General features: G+C 44.2%; 1 protein-coding gene across 1 annotated transcript; it reads right to left on the bottom strand.

Moving 5' to 3' along the window:
* Positions 1-2,781: 2,781 nt before the first annotated feature.
* Positions 2,782-16,752, bottom strand: TMED2 (transmembrane p24 trafficking protein 2). The gene is made up of 4 exons (XM_023205974.2): positions 16,474-16,752; positions 14,261-14,453; positions 10,459-10,566; positions 2,782-4,311 (listed from the first exon to the last, which is right to left on the bottom strand). The coding sequence occupies exons 1-4, from the start codon at positions 16,651-16,653 to the stop codon at positions 4,187-4,189; spliced, it is 606 nt and encodes a 201-aa protein (XP_023061742.1). The 5' UTR covers positions 16,654-16,752; the 3' UTR covers positions 2,782-4,186.
* Between the last annotated feature and the right edge of the window lie 2,768 nt (positions 16,753-19,520).

The following is a 19,520-nucleotide window of genomic DNA, read 5'->3' as shown; positions in this document are numbered from 1 at the left end:
CTGGCCATAAAGAAATTATCGGCCGGACATGGTGGCTCACGCCTGTAATCCCAGCACTTCGGGAGGCCAAGGCGGGCAGATCACGAGGTGAGGAGTTCGAGACCAGCCTGGCCAATATGGTGAAACCCCTTCTCTACAAAAAATAAAAAAATTAGCCGGGCGTGGTGGCGCACACCTGTAAGTCCCAGTTACTCGGGAGCCCGAAGCAGAAGAAGAATCGCTTGAACCAGGGAGGTGGAGGTTGCGCCACTGCACTCCAGCCTGGGCGTCACAGCGAGACTCAGTCTCAAAAAAAAAGAAAAGAAAAAAAAGAAATTACCTGGGCTGGGCGTGTGGCTCACGCCTGTAATCCCAGCACTTTGGGAGTCCAAGGCAGGTGGATCACCTAAGGTCAGGAGTTTAAGACCAGCCTGGCCAAAGTGGTGAAACCCCGTCTCTATTAAAAATACAAAAAATGAGCCAGGTGTGGTGGCAGGTGCCTGCAGCTACTCCGGAGGCCGAGCAATGGGCATCGCTTGAACCTGAGAGGTGGAGGTTGCAGTGAGCCGAGATTGCACCACTGCATTCCAGCCTGGACGACAGAATGAAACTGTTTCAAAAAAAAAAAAGGCCAGACGCGGTGGCTCACGCCTGTAATCCTAGCACTTCAGAGGCCGAGGCGGGCGGATTGCCTGAGCTCGAGTTTGAGACCAGCCTGGGCAACACGGTGAAACCCCATCTCCACTAAAAATACCAAAAAATTAGCCAGATGTGGCGGCGTGTGCCTGTAGTCCCAGCTACTTGGGAGGCTGAGGCAGGACAATTGCTTGAACCCAGGAGGCAGAGGCTGCAGTGAGCCAAGATCGCGCCACTGCACTCCAGCCTGGGCAACAGAGACTATGCCTCTAAAAAAAAAAAAAAAAAAATTATCTGACCTCTTTTGTTTTGCTTGTAGGTTGTAAGACCCCATTCCAGGAAGGGTTCTGTCCCCTACCCGGAAGGAAAGAATCCTGCACAGAGAGGCCGAAAAGAATCCAGAGAGGCCTTGCTGGGCATCCCCACTCAGTCTGTGAGCATTAGACCATGCCCTTCTTGTCCAGTCCTATTTCTACTCAGCTGTGCATATTTTGTTGAGTCTAAGCAGAAAAATGAATAGTTTTCCCTGTAACTTTGGGTCTTAATTCTGAAGGTTCCTTTGTGCAAAACTATGACCAAATAAATTTGCATCACTTTCCTCCTATTAATCTGCTTTTCAGTTGAATTTTTAGAGAAACCTGAGGGCAAAGGGGAAGTTTTCCCTTACACTCCCTTACATTCCACTTGGACTTTTGAAATCACCTTCTCAGTGTCACCTTCCTTTCCACATCACTGAAACTCCTACCCTCATTTATTTTCCCTTCTTAGCATTTACCATTATCTTTCTTGCTACACACACACACACACAAAACTTATTAGGTTCATCTCTGCCACCAAAATGTAAAACCCACACTAATGGCGTCTTTTCTCTATCTTCTTTATCCCAGGGACTATCACTGTAGCACACAGCAATTACTCAAATATTTGTGGGATCAATAAATGGGAATACAACTCACGCAGACTGCAATCATCTCAAATTAAGTAAAAGACAACAGCCTGAAGCCACATTTTCAATGAAATGACCATCACATTCTCAAAACACCTTCTACAACTTTTATAAAATGGGACTTCAGCCAGGCATGGTGGCCCATGTCTGCAATCACAACACTTTGGGAGGCTGAGGCAGGAGGATCACTTGAGCCCAGGAGAATGAGGCCAGCCTGGGCAACGTACAGGAGACTCTGTCTCTATGAAAGTAATTTTTTAATTAGCTAGGCGTGGTGGTGCATGCCTATGGTCCCAACTACTCGGGAGGCTCAGATGAGAGGATCACTTGAGAGGTTAAGGCTGCAGTGAGCCATGTTTGTGCCACTGCACTCCAGTCCAGGTAACAAAGCAAGACCCTGTTTTTAAAAAACAAAAGATGTAGTCCCAGCTACTTGGAGAGCTGAGGTGGTAGGATCACTTGAGCCTGGGAGATTGAGGCTTCAGTGAGCAAAGATCAAGCCAACGCACTTCAACCTGGAAATAGAGTGAGATCCTGTCTCTAAAAAAAGAAAAGGGGGGCACTTCACAGACAGTTCTGAAAGCAAAGGCACAGAGAAATTGCGTATCTGTGTGTGTCTTCTGGGCTCTACTAGTTTTCTGACCTAAGGACCCATTCCAAGCCTGTTTTCCTCCTCATTTCCAAAATGATTTTACCCAAGGTAATGGCAGTTTTGAAACATGAATAAGACGGACCAAGTAAAGTGCTTAGTACTAGATCAAGACATTACACAGTACTCAATAAATCGTACTTTTATTACCAGCAGGCCATTAGTTTCACAGAGGAAGGAGTTTCTACAGGTGGTGATCTAGTCTCTGGTTCCACCTTTCACTCTCTTACCTGTGGCCTTGGGCACATCATTTAATCTGTCTTTAAAGCTATTTCCCACATTCATAAACCACGTGGGCGAGTGAAAATAATTCAACCCTTTCTTTTTTCCCAAATAGAAAAATACTTGAGATTTTAGCACTGATCCATCAGAGAAGCCTCACTGGAAAACCTGTGCAGAAACGAAAACTTGGTACCGTTCACTATCCTCAAGCTTATAGAATTAAAAAGTAACAGACATAATAGGCATAAATACTCAGAAAACATGGACATGTCTCATGTCAAATAAGAACAGAAAGTTGGTGTGTAAAAAATGTGAATTAACTGTCAATATATAAAACACAGAATACTGACTGTTTTTAAAAAGAATTGTTTATTTACTGAACCTGGGGCATATTAGATACAACCAATTTTAAATTTACATATTTTAAATCAATTTTGAAGTGTTTCACACACAAAAAAAAAACTGGTATGCAACAGTTGTCCTAAGGTGAAAGTCACCTCATTAATAAACTGTTGCAAGTGTTCTCACTCAAGGTGGAAAAATTGCTTATCCTGAACATGAAAACCTGTAACAAATTTAAATTAATTATATAAAACTCGTTACTTGTAGTTTTCCCCTTGCAAAGATCAAAAAAAAAAAAAAATGTACAAGTAACTAATATATATCAGTCACAACATAATCCTGGATCATCCCCATATTGAAACCAGATGCTCTTTTAATTTTAAACCCATCATCAGAGAACAAGAGAAAGTCATTTCATTTTACACAAAACAAGATTCACATGTGCCAAAAAAGAAAGACCCAAGAGAAACAAAAACCCAAACCCTAATGCTGACACTGATGTTCAGTGCCCTAAACAGTGGCCAAAAGCCACTGATCAAAAATAAAATAGTGGCTGTATATCACTGCAATGAAATCCAAGAGGCTTTAACCCTTTGGCATCAGAAATCTGGATTTTTCCAATTATGTAAATGTTTATTTCCTACATGCCAAGAGTGGGGGAAGTGAATGTGCCAGCGTGGAAAGAAAAAGGGCCACCACTCACTGGGACACCCAGAGAATTGGCTTTAACAGACAATTAGAAGGTTAGGCAGAAACTCAAAAATGGTTATTAGCTGCTTGTGTCATCAATTTAAGTGGAGATGATTGAGTCCTAAGGTACAATATAAAAATCTATGCAGGAAAATGTATGCTGAGTCGTAGTTTTAAAGCAAAAGAAGAAAACAAAGTATGAAAGTACCCAGCCTGGCAGCATATGCCCGTCAGAGAGCTCTGCCATTAGGATGGGTAGAAACCGTCAAGATTCATACTGTTGTTTCTCATAAGGACTCAACAAAAATGAATCTGTAGTGACTTGAACCACAGACTGAGGGAATCCAAAGAATGCAGTCATTTTAGTAAAGTACTATCAGGCTTTGTGCTGATTTCCTGAACAAACTGCATTATATTATGAAAACAAAAGGAAAAGAAATAATAAAAACTATACTCCCATATTTCACTTACAGTGTTTGAGTTCCTGGAAGGACCTATATAATGGAGGCAGCATTCAAATAAGAAATTACGCCAAAACTGTCAAATTTTCACTATAATTTTCCTAAAACGGTGTTTTTCCCCCAATATCTATTCATCACAAAGAAACATAAATTGTGAATGTACAGTTCAGAAAATAAAAATGGAGAAACTAATGACATTATTATGACCAAGGTGTTTGGTAAACAGTGAATTCTGAGCTGGGATCATCAGGAAGAGGCTTTTTAAACAACCCTCCGGACTTCAAAAAATCTCTTCAGGTAGTAGATCTGTCCCAATGTCATGGCAACTAGAACAAGAGCTTCAAAGAAGGACCAAAGGACCACTCTGCTGTTTGTGTTGTCGTTGACTGTTGAGGACAAAACAAACAAACAAAATTTAACAATTATCCCCCAAAAAACATAGGCATCATATTCTAGTCTTCACTCTGTGTGAAAGTAATATTGTGTACACCATTCGTAGAATAGCTGTTCCTCAAATTAAGATGGGGTTACATCCCAATAAACCCAGCTTACGTTGAAAATACCTAATTCAAAAATGTATTTAATACACCTAACCTAGCAAACATCATAGCTTAGCCTAGCCTACCTAAAACATGATCAGAACACTTACATTAGCCTACAGTTGAGCAAAAGCATCTAACAACACAAAGATTATTTTATAATAAAGTGTTGTATATCTCATGTAAGTTAAACTGCATTTTATTATTATTTTATTTTTTACTTATCAAGTTAGTGAACACTGCACCAAAAGTAAAAAACAGAATGGTTGCATGGGTACTTGATGCTCAGTTTCTTCTGAATGCACATCACTTTTGCACCATCATAAATATGAAAATTTCTAAGTGAAGTCATTGTAACCTATGGGTCACCTATACTGTAAATACTTTTGTCTCTGGGCAACTCAACATACTCAAAGCAAATATTTTTTTGTTTGCTCTGTTGCCCAGGCTGGAATGCCATGACACAATCATAGTTCACTGCAACCTTGAACTAGACTCAAACAATCCTGCCACCTCAGCCTCCTGAGTAGCTGGGAGTACAGGTATGCACCAGTCCATCCGACTAATTTTTTCTGTTTTTGTAGAGAAAGGGTCTTGCTATGTTGCCCAAATTGGTCTTGAACTCCCGGCCTCAACTGATCCTCCTGCCTCAGCCTCCCAAAGTAGAAGCAAAGATTTTTAAAAGAAACCTTGAAGACTCACTGGGTACAGCCAAGTCCATTCTGCTTGTATACAGGAAGCAGAGAAGAAAAGGTGACTTGCCCAAGGTCATAATTCTAGGGTTAAAACCCAATCCAACCATCTTTCTCCCTCACCATTGAAACGTCCTATATCAGTATCCATTTTGCTGAATCAGAAAACTGACTTCTAAAAAAATTAAGGGATTATTTCAAAATCACCGTTATCCAAAATGCAATTATTTACAACATCAAAATATGGCAGTCTGAGTGTCTTTTTCCCCAAATATGTGACAAATATTTGTTGAGCACCTGTGTACTTGGCAACTGTTCTCAATGGAAGAGGTTACTCAGTTATATGGATCAATACTGACAGTTACTACCAGACCATCAAATACAAGACAAACTATTCTCATCTGTCCTGCTCTCAAACTAAGGATTTGATCCTTAAAGTAAAATACACATCTACTCTATATTGATTTATTATACTCAATTTCTTACATTCAAGTTTCTGATCAAATTCTTTTTATTTATTTATTTTTTTTTGAGTCAGAGACTCACTGTCGCCCAGGCTGGAGTGCAGTGGCGTGATCTCAGCTCACTGCAACCTCCACCTCCTGGGTTCAAGTGATTCTGCTGTCTCAGCCTCCTGAGTAGCTGGGATTACAGGTGCTCAACACCACGCCCAGCTAATTTTTGTATTTTTAGTGGAGACAGGGCTTCACCATGTTGGCCAGGCTGGTTTTGAACTCCTGACCTCTGGTGATCCGCCTGCCTCGGCCTCCCAAAGTGCTGGGATTATAGTCATTAAGCCACCACACCTGGCCAAATTCCTTTTATTTTTAAATGTATTTTATTTTATTATTTTTTTTTATGTTTTATGTTTTGACACAGAGTTTCACTCTTGTTGCCTAGGCTGGAGTGCAATGATGCAATCTCAGCTCACTGCAACCTCCCCCTCCTGGGTTCAAGCGATTCTCCTGCCTCAGCCTCCCGAGTAGCTAGGATTACAGGCATGCACCACCACACCCAGCTAATTTTGTATTTTAGTAACGATATGGTTTCTCCATGTTAGTCAGGCTGGTCTCGAACTCCCAACCTCAGGTGATCTGCCCGCCTCAGCCTCCCAAAATGCTGGGATTACAGGCATGAGCCACCATGCCTGGTCAATTCATTTTATTTTTTAAAAACACAGGGTCTCGTGTTGCCCAGGTTGGTCTCAAGCTCCTGACCTCAAGCAATCCTCCTGCCTCAGCCTCTGAAGTAGTTAACACTACAGGCACAAGCCATTGTGTCCAACTCTCCAGTCAAATGCTATAGCCTTAGCTTTTAAAAATTACTATGTAGGCCGGGCACAGTGGCTCATGCCTGTAATCCCAGCACTTTGGGAGGTTGAGGTGGGCGGATCATGAGGTCAGGAGATTGAGACCATCCTGGCTAACACTGTGAAACCCCGTCTCTACTAAAAACAGACGTGGTGGCGGGCACCTGTAGTCCCACCTACTTGGGAGGCTGAGGCAGGAGAATGGCATGAACCTGGGAGGCGGAGCTTACAGTGAGCCAAGACTGTGCCACTGCACTCCAGCCTGGGCAACAGAGCAAGACTCCATCTCAAAAAAAAATGTCTACGTAATTTTTTATTTTTCTGCAATGGCCAACATTAAAAACAATTACACTATAATCCCAACACTTTGGGAGGCCAAGACAAGAGGATTGCTTTAGCTCTGGAGTCAGAGGCCAACCCTGGGCAATATGGAGAAACCCAGTCTCTATAATACCAAAAAAAAAAAAAAAAATAGCCGAGTGTAGTGGCACATGCCTGGACTTCCAGCTTACTTGGTAGGCTGAGGCGGGAGGATCACTTGAGCCCAGGAGGTTGAGGTTGCAGTGAGCTATCTTGTCACCACAGCACTACAGGCTGGACAACAGAGTAAGACACTGTGTCTCTAAAAATGAAATAGGGCCAGGTGCAGTGGCTCACGTCTGTAATCCCAGCACTTTGGGAGGCCGAGGCAGGTGGATAACAAGGTGAAGAGATCGAAACCATCCTGGCCAACGTGGTGAAACCCTGTCTCTACTGAAAATACAAAAATAAGCTGGGCTTAAAGATTCACTGGGTACAGCCAAGTCCATTCTGCTTGTATACAGGGAGCAGAGAAGAAAAGGTGACTTGCCCAAGGTCATAATTCTAGGGTTAAAACCCAACCCATCTTTCTCCCTCACCATTGAAACGTCCTATATTAGTATCCATTTTGCTGAATCAGAAAACTAACTTCTAAAAAAATTAAGGAATTATTTCAAAATCACAGTTATCCAAAATGCAATTATTTACAACGTCAAAATATGGTAGTGGCGTGCGTCTGTAGTCCCAGCTACTCAGGAGGCTGAGGCAGGAGAATCACTTGAACTCAGGAGGTGGAGATTGCAGTGAGCCAAGATCGCACCACTGCACTCCAGCCTGGGCAACAGAGCAAGACTCCATCTTAAAAAAAAAAAAAAACAGAAAAAAGACAGAGTCTGATAAAAAGAAAATAGGCCAGGCACAGTGGCTCATGCCTGTAATCCAAGCACTCTGAAAGGCAGAGGTGGGTGGATCACTTAAGCCCACGAGTTCAAGATCAGCCTAAGCAACTTCTGGGTTCAAGTGATTCTCCTGTCTCAGCCTCCCAAGCAGCTGGGATTACATGTGCCTGGCTAATTTTTGTATTTTTAGAGATGGGGTTTTACCATATTGGCCGGGCTGGTCTCTTGGCCAGGCTGGTCTCGAACTACTGACCTCGTGATTCGCCTGCCTCAGCCTCCCAAAGTGCTGGGATTACAGGCATGAGCCACTGCGCCCGGCCTAATTTTTACATTTTTAGTAGAGACGGGGTTTCACCATGTTGGCCAGGCTGGTCTCAAACTCCTAACCTCAGGTGATCCGCCCGCCTCAACTTCCCAAAGAAAAATGCACCTTTAAGTTTAAATAGAACACACTGAAGCACAATAACATCAGAATGCAGTGACCTGGGACACTGTCCTCACGCCACTCATATTAGCCTGATCTAGAAGCAACACGTTATTATTACGACACTGTAGTGAAAGGGTCTCATTATGTTCACTGCTGAGGAGTGGGTCCTATAGCAAGACTCACAAAAACAAAACATTATGGGAACTATTTGCTTTGTAAATTTAAACTGAATAACTATAAATTCAATTCTAGAAACTGCTAACACTTTTAAATATGAACACATAGCTCACTATTTGTGAAACAAACACAGGAGTATCTCCACTCAAATCATGGGTGAGAGAACAAGGTTGGACCCCCTAAAGACTGGAAGACATGTGCTTCCTCTGGCCACTGTGTTCCCAAGAACTTCTATAACTCGAAAGCCATCTGGTCTGAACCAGTTAAACTTGCAAAGTAGAGGAATTTGCCCTCTGACTTAGTTCAGTGCCCTTCCAACTCCAGACTGGGCTGGTCCCCATCTGGGAACAAGGTAACCAACACATGGGTCCCCAACAAGGTAAGAGAGAAAAAGTGAAGATCCCAGCTGGTGAGATTAAGAGTGGAGGCAAGGAGAAAAAATTGTGAGGCAAGAGGTTCGAGTGCTTGTAGACAAGCCTTGGTCCATAACATGCCCCACTCCAGTCCTAAAACAAGTGGGGATGAGGGGAGTTCTCCAGGCTATTACATTTACACACCTTCCTGCCAACACAAGCTGATGTCTGTGCTCTAGATCCTGAAGATTTGTTTCCGTAAGTAGCAAGAACAGATTTAAGGGTGGGAAAAACAGAAACCACATCTGGAAGAAATTCAAGCTGTGCTTATCTCTTTGAGTCACTGTTCACTCCCTACCCCAGTCTCAGAACAAAGATTCCTGACATAGAATCACTGCCCTTAAGACAAAAGCCTGCTCCCAATCCCCCACCTCAGCCTCCTGAGTAACTGGGACTATAGAGGTGCCATCACTACGCCTTGCTCTCCTTTTTTCCTATTTTTTTTTTTTTTTTGAGACGGAGTCTTGCTCTGTCGCCAGGCCAGAGTGCAATGGCATTATATCAGCTCACTGCACCTCTGCCTCCCGGATTCAAGCGAATTCTCCTGCCTCAGCCTCCTGAGTAGCTGGGACTACAGGTGCGTGCCACCACGCCCAGCTAATTTTTGTAGTTTTAGCAGAGACGGGATTTCACCATGTTGGCCAGGATGGTCTCAATCTCTTGACCTTGTGATCTGCCCACATCAGCCTCCCAAAGTGCTGGGATTACAGGCGTGAGCCACTGCCCCGGCCACTTTGCTCTTTTCATCTCCCCAAGAACTACCTGAAGGATGAAAACACTGAACAATGGTGTGGCCCTGAACCTAATCAATGGAACTGGTCTCTCTGTCAATATAGGACCTCTTAATTTTAAATGCAAAAGCCTAATGTTTAATGCTCTATCCAGTTCTAAATAGACTTTTGCAACCTAACACAAGATTTCAATCATCACTGTTTCCACAGAAAAATACATTCCAAGTTCCCAACTTACAAACTTGAGGACTCAAGTTGATCTTCACCTGGTGACTTGCCTGTACTCATGTTTTGGTGTTTTCTATTCTAACTACATTAAGCCTTCCATTTTAGTAAAAAGATTAAATCTCAGCATCTCATATTAATCCCACTGGCATGTAAGTTTCAGGTATGTGATTAAAAACCAGTGCAATACCCATTTTACAACACTTTTCCCTTCTGAGAAAATGATTAGCTTATTCCTTAGCTCACCATACATTTTTAAAAGCCCAAACTCTTTTTTTTTTTTTACTGAGACAGAGTCTAGCTGTGTTGCCCAGGCTGGAGTGCAGTGGCCCAATCTCAGCTCAATGCAGCCTCTGCCTCCTGGGTTCAAGTGATTCTCATGCCTCAGCCTCCCAAGTAGCTGGGACTATAGGTGCACGCCACCACAGCCAGCTAATTTTTTTATTTTTTGTAGAGACGGGGTTTTACCATGTTGGCCAGGCTGGTCTAGAACTCCCAAGCTCAGGTGATCCACCTGCCTCAGCCTCCCAAAGTGCTGGGATTACAGGCGTAAGCCACCACGCCCAGCCAGAAAACCAAACTCTTAAAAACTTGCACTAAATCTTAATAGCATTTTCTGGTTTAGAATGAATGTCCCAATAATAAACTACAAAGCTCCACACATACGTATGCTCAAAAAATATCTCACGTAGGTACACTTTTAAAGCCAATGCTTTCACATAAAATTTGCGAAGTTTCCAAATGAGGAAAATATAAGCAACCTGTTGAGTAAAACAATCTTCATCATCAGACGCTGCTGCAAAGTGACGGGATTCACTTACTGGCTCTGTGTATCCTCTCCCGAACTTCCATGTATTCCTGTTCGTGCTTTACAGCTGTCATCGCCACTGCTAGCTCATTGATCATTTCTTCTAGCTTGTTCTGGTGAGCTACAGAACAATTTGAAAACAGCACACATATGTCAATGTCTTTTTTTTTTTTTTGAGACAGAGTCTCGTTCTGTTGCCCAAGCTGAAGTGCACTGGCACTCAATCTCAGCTCACTGCAACCTCTGCCTCCCGGGTTCAAGCGATTCTCCTGCCTCAGCCTCCAGAATAACAGATTACAGGCGCACGCTGCCACACCCAGCTAATTTTTGTATTTTTAGTAGAGACGGGGTTTCACCACGTTGGTCAGGCTGGTCTTGAAATCCTGACCTTGGGTGATCCACCTGCCTCGGCCTCCCGAAATAGTGGAATTACAGGCATGAGCCACTGCGCCCAGCCATCTTTTTTTTCAAGACAGGATCTCACTCTATCACCCAGGCTCAAGTACAGTGGTGCAATTATAGCTCACTGTAACCTCAAATTCCTGGGCTCAAGCAATCCCCTGCCTCAGCCTCCTGAGTAGTTGGGACTACAGGGGTGCGTCACTATGCCTGACTACCATTTTATTTTTATTTTTTAGAGACAGGGTCTCACTATGTTGCCTAGGCTGGGGCAATCTCTTTTTGAAAAATACTTATAAAATAACTTTTTTAAATCCTCAGAGAAGGCCTGCAAAAGAAGCTACTTTTGAAATGGTTCAAACATCAATTTGGACCACTGATATGAATCATGTCAATTTAATTCTCAAAGCATTTTTAAAAGCCCCTTCCCAGTAGAGAAACCTCTTTCAGGGTAGGAAACATACTATATAATGCTTACTAAGGAAACGAAAACAACCCCAGAAAATTTCTCTTAATGAAACGTTGTTTCGTGAAGTTCACTATACTATTAACTACAGAAAAGTAGTAAAACACTGAGTGGGGGGACTAAGAGCACAAATAAATACATGTATTTTTAAAATATAAACCTACAAATAACAAAATCTAAGAGTCACGTAACTCTAATATTAATTAAGGAGCAGCACCAAAACAGACTTTTAATCTCTATGAAGCTGGGCAGAGAAAAACATCGAAACGCTCTTAGGAAAATCCACACCAACTCAAACATTCTTCTTTGACAAAGTAATGATTTCACTATAGTGGGGAACAGCAGGCAATGTAAGTAGACAGACAAGTCCTTAGTGGCACAAGTTTTCAACCAGGTATCCTCTTGAACCAAAAATACACACAAGGTACTGTTCTGAAGAGTAAGCATATGCTTTTAGGTAGTGCCAGTTATGAGAATGAACAGGTAGGCAGGAGAGAAACAGCACCAGGAAACATTCCCGGGGAAAGGGGGATCTCTTCATCCCTGCCCAAGACTGGGTCTCTTCTGGGATTCCAGATTCTCACAGACAATCCCAAGTTTCTTAGGAGAAACCAAGGGCCTCTACCATTGAAGGCAGTTGAATTGGAATGTCCAACGTTCGCTCACTCTAAATTTCCCTTTGGAAGCCCCATGCACCACATGAAACCGATAGAGCAGGGTTTCTCAGCAGTGGCACTGTCGCCATTTCGGACCAAATGCTGTTCGACATTGTGGGACGCTGTCTGATGCACTGTAGGGTATTTAGCAGCCTCCATGGCCTCCAGTCCTAAATGCCTGTAGCACCTACCTCCTGTCTTCCAATAAAAAATCTTTCCAAAAAAAAAAAAAAAGATATTGCCAAATATCCCCTGGGGCAAAAAGATCCTCCTCACTTGAGAACCACTGCTTTAGAGGAAGGCTTGATTTGACAGCTGCCATTCATTGACATTAACAAGCAAAAGCAAGAATTTTGGATATATGTTAAAAAATTATCTAAGAAGTTCAATATTCACATTCATCAACCAACATTTTCAAACTAAGTAGGATCAATCTCCAGAAAATAAACCAAAAAAGCCTTTCAGAACTCCTCATTCTCCCCGAAAATCAGTCAAGTCCTACTCTATAAGTGGCTGTGAAAAATGAGCACAGGGGCCGGGCGCGGTGGCTCAAGCCTGTAATCCCAGCACTTTGGGAGGCCGAGATGGGCGGATCACAAGGTCAGGAGATCAAGACCATCCTGGCTAACCGGTGAAACCCCGTCTCTACTAAAAAATACAAAAAACTAGCCGGGCGAGGTGGCGGGCGCCTGTAGTCCCAGCTACTCAGGAGGCTGAGGCAGGAGAATGGCGTAAACCCGGGAGGCAAAGCTTGCAGTGAGCTGAGATCTGGCCACTGCACTCCAGCCTGGGCGACAGAGCGAGACTCCGTCTCAAAAAAAAAAAAAAAAAAAAGAAAAATGAGCACAGGAATTACTAAGTAGTAGGACTCTCTAAACTCTACAGATTTCAAAATCTAACCAAACAACTCAGCTTCTTGATGACGTTAGCACTCTACTAATACTGAACATCTGGGACATGTGTTACCATGCTAATAGGATACTATGAAATGTGTGAAACGACGACGACTAGCTTCAAAAACTCTGGTATGCACTGTGGGGGAGAAAAAACCCACCACCAAATGTACTGGCTCCCAGAAAGCAATTTATCCAAAACCACCAAGAACCAATCAGGGTTTATTACTGGTAACCTGGGCAATGAATAATCTAACTGCAACATATGGCTAAAAGAACTTTTGTCTTCATATCAACATATGGCTCCTAGAACTGCATTTCATATCTAACCAAGCTTCAGGTTAGGAAGTCTACAAAATACTTTCTACAAAGTCAAAGACACCATTTGCTATGAGCTATGTTTAATTGGGACTATTGTCCCCTTATCATTGAATTTCCACTCTTTAGCATTCATCTTAAAGAACAAAGATGTTACTACGAAAATGTCAACTGTGTTTTCAGTGCTATTAGTTTAAAATAACCTAACCTATACTTCCTGTCAACCAAATAAAAAACCACCAAAAAAATAATCAATCCAATTAGTTGTAGGGGTTTTTTAAGAGAAAAAACACTCTCATGCCAACAAACTGAGGTTAGAAAAAAGAAAGCAGAAATTAGACATTAGCAAACACGGACGCTGTCAAAAAGCAATCCACATACCATCCCAGGTATCTCCACCACCTAAAGAAAAGTTAAGATATCTTAACACAAAAAGAACCAATAAAAAGTTTAGCTAAACTAGTCATGTACACAAATGAGCAAATAAAGTATATATCAGGATTAGCAAATAAACAGAAAAAATAACCCAAGACACAAGGAACCTACATGCTCACAAGAGCACAAAATGACTAAGAAAATCTGTTAGAACAAATTTAAAGAACAAAAAAAATCCCAGCACTTCAGGAGGCCAAGGCGGGTGGATCACCTGAAGTCAGGAGTTTGAGACCAGCCTGGCTAACATGGTGAAACCCCGTCTCTACTAAAAGTACAAAAATTAGCCAGGAGTGGTGCTGTACACCTGACGCTACTTGGGAGGCTGAGGCAGGAGAATCACTTGAATCCAGGAGGCAGAGGTTGCAGTGAGCCAAAATCAAGCCATTGCACTCCAGCCTGGGCAAAAGAGCAAGACTCCATCTCAAAAAAATAAATAAATAAATAAAAGAAAAATGAAGAACAAAAAAACAAACACTAGCCTCAAGAAACTTTTTTATTAATTAGGAGACTTGCAAAAAATAAAAAGCATATTTCACAAAAAGTTTTTGGTTAAGAAATTTTTAAAAATGCCACTCAGATGGGTAAAAATGGATAGAACTAAAATTAGCTCTTGGAATGTGATATAAATATTCTGAATGTTCATCTCACCTTCTGTTTCCATGTCTTGTCCTTTCGGAGCCTCCCCAATATCAATGGTGAACATTACTATTTTTGGAGTCATGGTGGACATCCGGTTACTAAAACAAAATTTGTATGTTCCGTCCATGTGAGCAGCAAATGTGTATTTCCCACTGGATTCTCTGTCTCCTTTGTAAATTCCTTTGTTATCTGGTCCTGTAATCTGGAGGCAAGAGAGAAATGCATAAAATGTCACAAAAGATTTAGTCATAGACTTTATAAGTAATGTCTAATGGCAGTAAGAAATTCACCAAGAATATGGCTGGGCATGGTGGCTCACGCCTGTAATCCCAGCACTTTGGGAGGCTGAGGCAGGCGGATCACTTGAGGTCAGGAGTTCAAGACCAGCCTGGCCAACATGGTAAAACTCCGTCTCTACTAAAAATACAAAATTAGTTGGGCCTGGTGGCGCCCACCTGTATTCCCACTCAAGAGCCTAAGGCAGGAGAATCACTTGAACCCGGGAGGCAGAGTTTGCAGTGAGCCGAGATCGCGCCATTGCACTCCAGCCTGAGCGCCATTGTACTCCAGCCTGAGCAACAGAGCAAGACTTTGTCCAAAAAAAAAAAAAAAGAAAGAAATTCACCAAGAATATGTAACTTTCACTTAGCTCCACTTCGGTAAGTGATAATAACCATTTGGTCTGCAATTCTCCCACTTTATAAAACAAGGGTTGACTTAATGGCTCTCTAAAACACCTTTCGGTTCTGACATCTATGTCTTATTTATCCTTACTAAACCCCTCAGACAGAAAGCTCACGTGAAATGTGGTCTCTAACTGGCCTAATATCAGCAACAAACATGCAACCGTGACTGACAGCAAAACTCAAAACAAATCTCTTTAAAATGAAGAATTTCTGCATCACCAACAAATATGCAACTGTGACTGACAGCAAAACTCAAGAAAAAAGAAATCTCTTTAAAATGAAGAATTCCTGCATCCCTGGTTGACGTCTTGATTGCAACCTCATGAGATATTCCAAGCCAGAACCACCCAGCTAAGCCTCTCCATAATTCCTGGCCACAGAAACCACGAGATAATAAACGTTTGTTTTTTAAAATATAAACAAAATGAATTTTTATCAAATTTCAAGGTTTTCCAGATTACTGCCGAACAGTGAAGGAATTCTGCTTTATCTGAGATGCCTGAAGGCTTAGGGGAAAGGACTAGCCTGGAAATGAGAAGACCCAAACTCTCATCCCAGTCTGCTAGAAATCAGTTGTTAGGCTGTGGTCAAGCCAGTCGCTCTTTCAAAGTCCATGTCACTTTCATAACTTCGAGACTGGAATAGTTGATCGCTAATTTCCCAGCTAAGTCTAAGAGTTTCTCCCTTCCCTTATCCCCTTATTTTTGGATTTCACTTGTATTGTGTAACTTGTGCCCAGCCCTACTGAGTACACTGTCAAATAGAAACTTCTTAGACTCAACTGGTCATGCTAGCAGATGAATTAAAATAAAAATTAGCGACACCTCATTCTTTTGGTTTACAAAACATGGGTGGAGATTTAGGGACTGCTGGTTTCTTAATTTCCTGTTTTCTCCTGATACTTCACTGCACTGCTTACTCCTAAAACGCATGATCCAACTCCCCATCTCTCTTAGGCAGCGGAGACTAAACGAGGTAGCTGGATATTTGTCTAAGAGTAGAACCTTAAGGTTGTTTCTATGAAGAATAAACACGACGCGAAAGTATGCCTAGCATTCAATGGCTTTTTAATCCTCAAGCGATTTTTATCTATTTTTTGGAAACGTTTCCGTGCCACGTTCCAGCATTAATCCGTAACACGAAGGAAAGCGGGTGCTAATTGGATCGAGACCCGCCACCAGCTAACAGTGACTGAGAAGCGGCTTTGGGGCCCGGGCTGACACGCGGCGCCTGATTCACAAAGCTCGGCGAGAGGTTCCAACAGGAACCCGTCGTTCAAGGAGAGAACCCAAAGCAACCAAGCATGCCGAAAGAGCCCCCAAGGAATCCCGGAATCCTGGCAAGTCGCGGGAAAGGGGGCCGTTAGGAGGTCGCCGTGGCCGGGGCGGGGCGGGGGGGTGACGGCCTGGGCTTCTCCAGGACTCGGACAGCTACTTCTAAGCCCGCTGCCCAAGCAGGCCCCGCGCCGGCCCCACGTGCCACCAATCCCCGAGCGTCCACGCGACCAAGCCTCGGCCGCGGGCATCTCGCCCGCACCTCCACGTCGATGTCCAGGAAGCCGCCCTCCGCCACCTCGAAGATGAGGCCCATCTTGGTGCCCGAGGTGACCCGCTCAAAGAAGCACTCCTCAGCATGCGCGTCGATGCTAACGAAATAGCCCGAGACCGTGGCCAGGAGAGCGGCCAGGAGCACCAGCAGTTCAGCAAGTGTCACCATGGTGGGGCTGAGGCCGAAGCCAGGACCCGGACTGCGGCCTCCAGAGCCGCCGCCGCCGCCGCCGCCGCCCCGCTGCCTTCTCAGCCACCACCGCCCAAGCTCCGCCCCTTCCGCCTGCGCCACTAGTGGGGGCTGATGCGGGCGCAGTGGATTGGCGGGCGCCGGCAGCTGCCACGTAAAGGACGCATGGCAGCCGCCGAGGGACAAGCGACTCTGAGAGGCCCGAGCCTGGACGGCGGCTCCGAAGGACCAAAAATTTTTCCCTAGTCCTTTCGCGTCAAAGCTAAAGTTCATGTGGACTTACCAGGAAAACGACAGTGTCCAGAAGCCTCTGCAGTGCCGTCTTAGGATCGTCCAGGACGATGGCGAAAGATTTGCAGGCAGCAATAGGAGGTGAGGGAATGTGCGGGCTGAAACTAAGGTTTTTTTCTTTTGTTTCGTTTTTGAGACGGAGTCTCGCTCTGTTGCCCAGGCTGGAGTCCAGTGGCGCGATCTCGGCTCACTGCAACCTCCGTCTCCCGGGTTCAAGAGATTCTCTTGCCTCAACCTCCCGAGTAGCTGGGATTACAGGCGTGAGCCACCACGCTTGGTTAATTTTTGTGTTTTTTGTTTGTTTGTTTGTTTTTTGAGACGGAGTCTCGTTCTGTTGCCCAGGCAGGCTGGAGTGCAGTGGCGCGATCTCAGCTCACTGCAGCCTCCGCCTCCCGGGTTCAAGTGATTCTCCTGCCTCAGCCTCCTGAGTAGCTGGGATTACAGGCACGCACCACCACGCCCGGCTAATTTTTGTATTTTTAGTAGAGACGGGTTTTCACCATGTTGGTCAGGCTGGTCTTGGTCTCCTGACCTCGTGATCCGCCCACCTCGGTCTCCCAAAGTACTGGAATCACAGGTGTGAGCCACTGCGCCCGGCCAATTTTTTTTTAATTTTTTGGTAGAGACGGAGTTTCGCCATGTTGGCCAGGCTGGTCTGGAACTCCTGACCTCAAGTGATCCGCCCTGCTCGACCTCCCAAAGTGCTGAGATTACAGGAATAAGCTACCGCGCCAGGCCTGAAGCCATGGGTTTTGAGGGGTGTTTATTTGTTTGTTTGCTTAGAGACGGGGTCTTGATCTGTCGCCCAGACTGGAGTGCAGTGGCGCGATCATAGCTCACTGCAGCCTCCAACTCCTGGGCAAGTGATCCTCCTGCCTCTGCCAACCCAATAGCTGTGGGATTACCGTAGGATTACCGGAGCGAACCCCAGTGATTTTTAGGTTTCATGTTGCCTCTCCCATCCCTTCTCCTTCCCGGGGACTGGGGAGCGGTGGAGGCTCATACAGACCTGAAAGGGGCACCAAGGGATCCTCCCGGGTTGCTGGAATCTTTAGTATCTTTACCTAAGTGGTATATACGTGGATGTCTACTTTTTTAAAACAATCGATTAGACTATTACATTTTTACTTTATTTTATTTTATTTTGAGACAGATTTTCATTCTTGTCACCCAGGCTGGAGTACAATGGCACGATCTCAGCTCACTGCAACCTCCGCCTCCTGGGTTCAAGATATTCTCCTCCCTTAGCCTCCCAAGTAGCTGGGATTACGGGCGTCCGCCACCACACCCAGCTAATTTTTGTATTTTTAGTAGAGACGGGTTTTCACCATATTGGTCAGGCCGGTCTCAAACTCCTGACCTTCAGATGATCCACCTGCCTCGGCCTCCCAAAGTGCTGGGATTATAGGCGTGAGCCGCTGCTCCCGGCAACTATTGCATTTTATTTTACTGTATATATGTAATACTTTAACCATGTACAAAAAATTAACCTTGTTCAGATTTTCCAAAGTTAGAATTCTACCACTTCCTCAAAGTCTTGCTGCTTCTCCATGCCGCTTAGCCCTTACCAGCTGCTGGAGTGGTCTTTTCATCCTTTGCACCCTGGCATACTCCTACTCATCCCTCAGAACCCAAATGTCACCTCTTATCTCTAAAATGTTCCTAGACATCCTTCTGCCAAATACTAGCCCCTTCCTCTGTGTTTACAATGCAGATTTGTTCCTAGTGGATTACAGTTATTTTCTACTCTGCCTCACTCATGAAGGCACCAAACTGGATTTACGTACGCTGTCGTCTTCAGGCCCTGCCACAGGGCCACAGAAGGACCTCACACATTACATGTCAATTGAGGTCGCTGGACTGACCTGAGAATGAGGAGCCTGGGTTGTTACTCACTTTTGCACATAGCTGTGTGACCTTGATTATTTTCCACCACGTCCTGGCCTCAGTTTCCTTATCTGTAAAAAGGGAATGACAGCACAGGCCTTGCAAAACTGAAGGGATTCGTTCTTTGAAGACCAACAGGCAATAGGGGGCAGTAGTGTCCCAGGATCCAGTTTCCGGCTTCAGGTTTCAAGAAACAGGGGCAGCTGTAGTGATGAAGGCTTCCTGACTATGATAGTGTACAGTTGACTTTAAACAACATGGGGGTTGGGGCACGGACCCCTGCACAGTCCAAAATCCTGCGGTCTTTTTTTTTTTTTTTTTTTTTAACTTGGAGTCTCCCTCTGTTGCCGAGGCTGGAGTGCAATGGCACAATCTCAGCTCACTGCAACCTCTGCCTCCCGGATTTAAGTAATTCTCCTGCCTCAGCCTCCCAAGTAGCTGGGATTACGGGCGTCCGCCACCACGCCCAGCTAATTTTTGTATTTTTAGTAGAGACAGGGTTTCACGAGGTTGGCCAAGCTGGTCTTGAACTCCTGACCTCAGGTGATCCACCCGCCTCAGCCTCCCAAAGTACTGGGATTACACAGGCATAAGCCACTGTGCCTGGCCTCATTTTTGACTCCCAAAAAACTTTACCTTTTTTTTTTTTGAGATGGAGTTTTGCTCTT

This window comes from Piliocolobus tephrosceles, chromosome 10 (genome assembly GCF_002776525.5).
Source record: "Piliocolobus tephrosceles isolate RC106 chromosome 10, ASM277652v3, whole genome shotgun sequence".
NCBI classification, from domain to species: Eukaryota; Metazoa; Chordata; class Mammalia; order Primates; family Cercopithecidae; genus Piliocolobus; species Piliocolobus tephrosceles.
The sequence above is the reverse complement of the archived record's forward strand: the minus strand, read 5'-3'. Positions and strand labels throughout refer to the sequence as shown.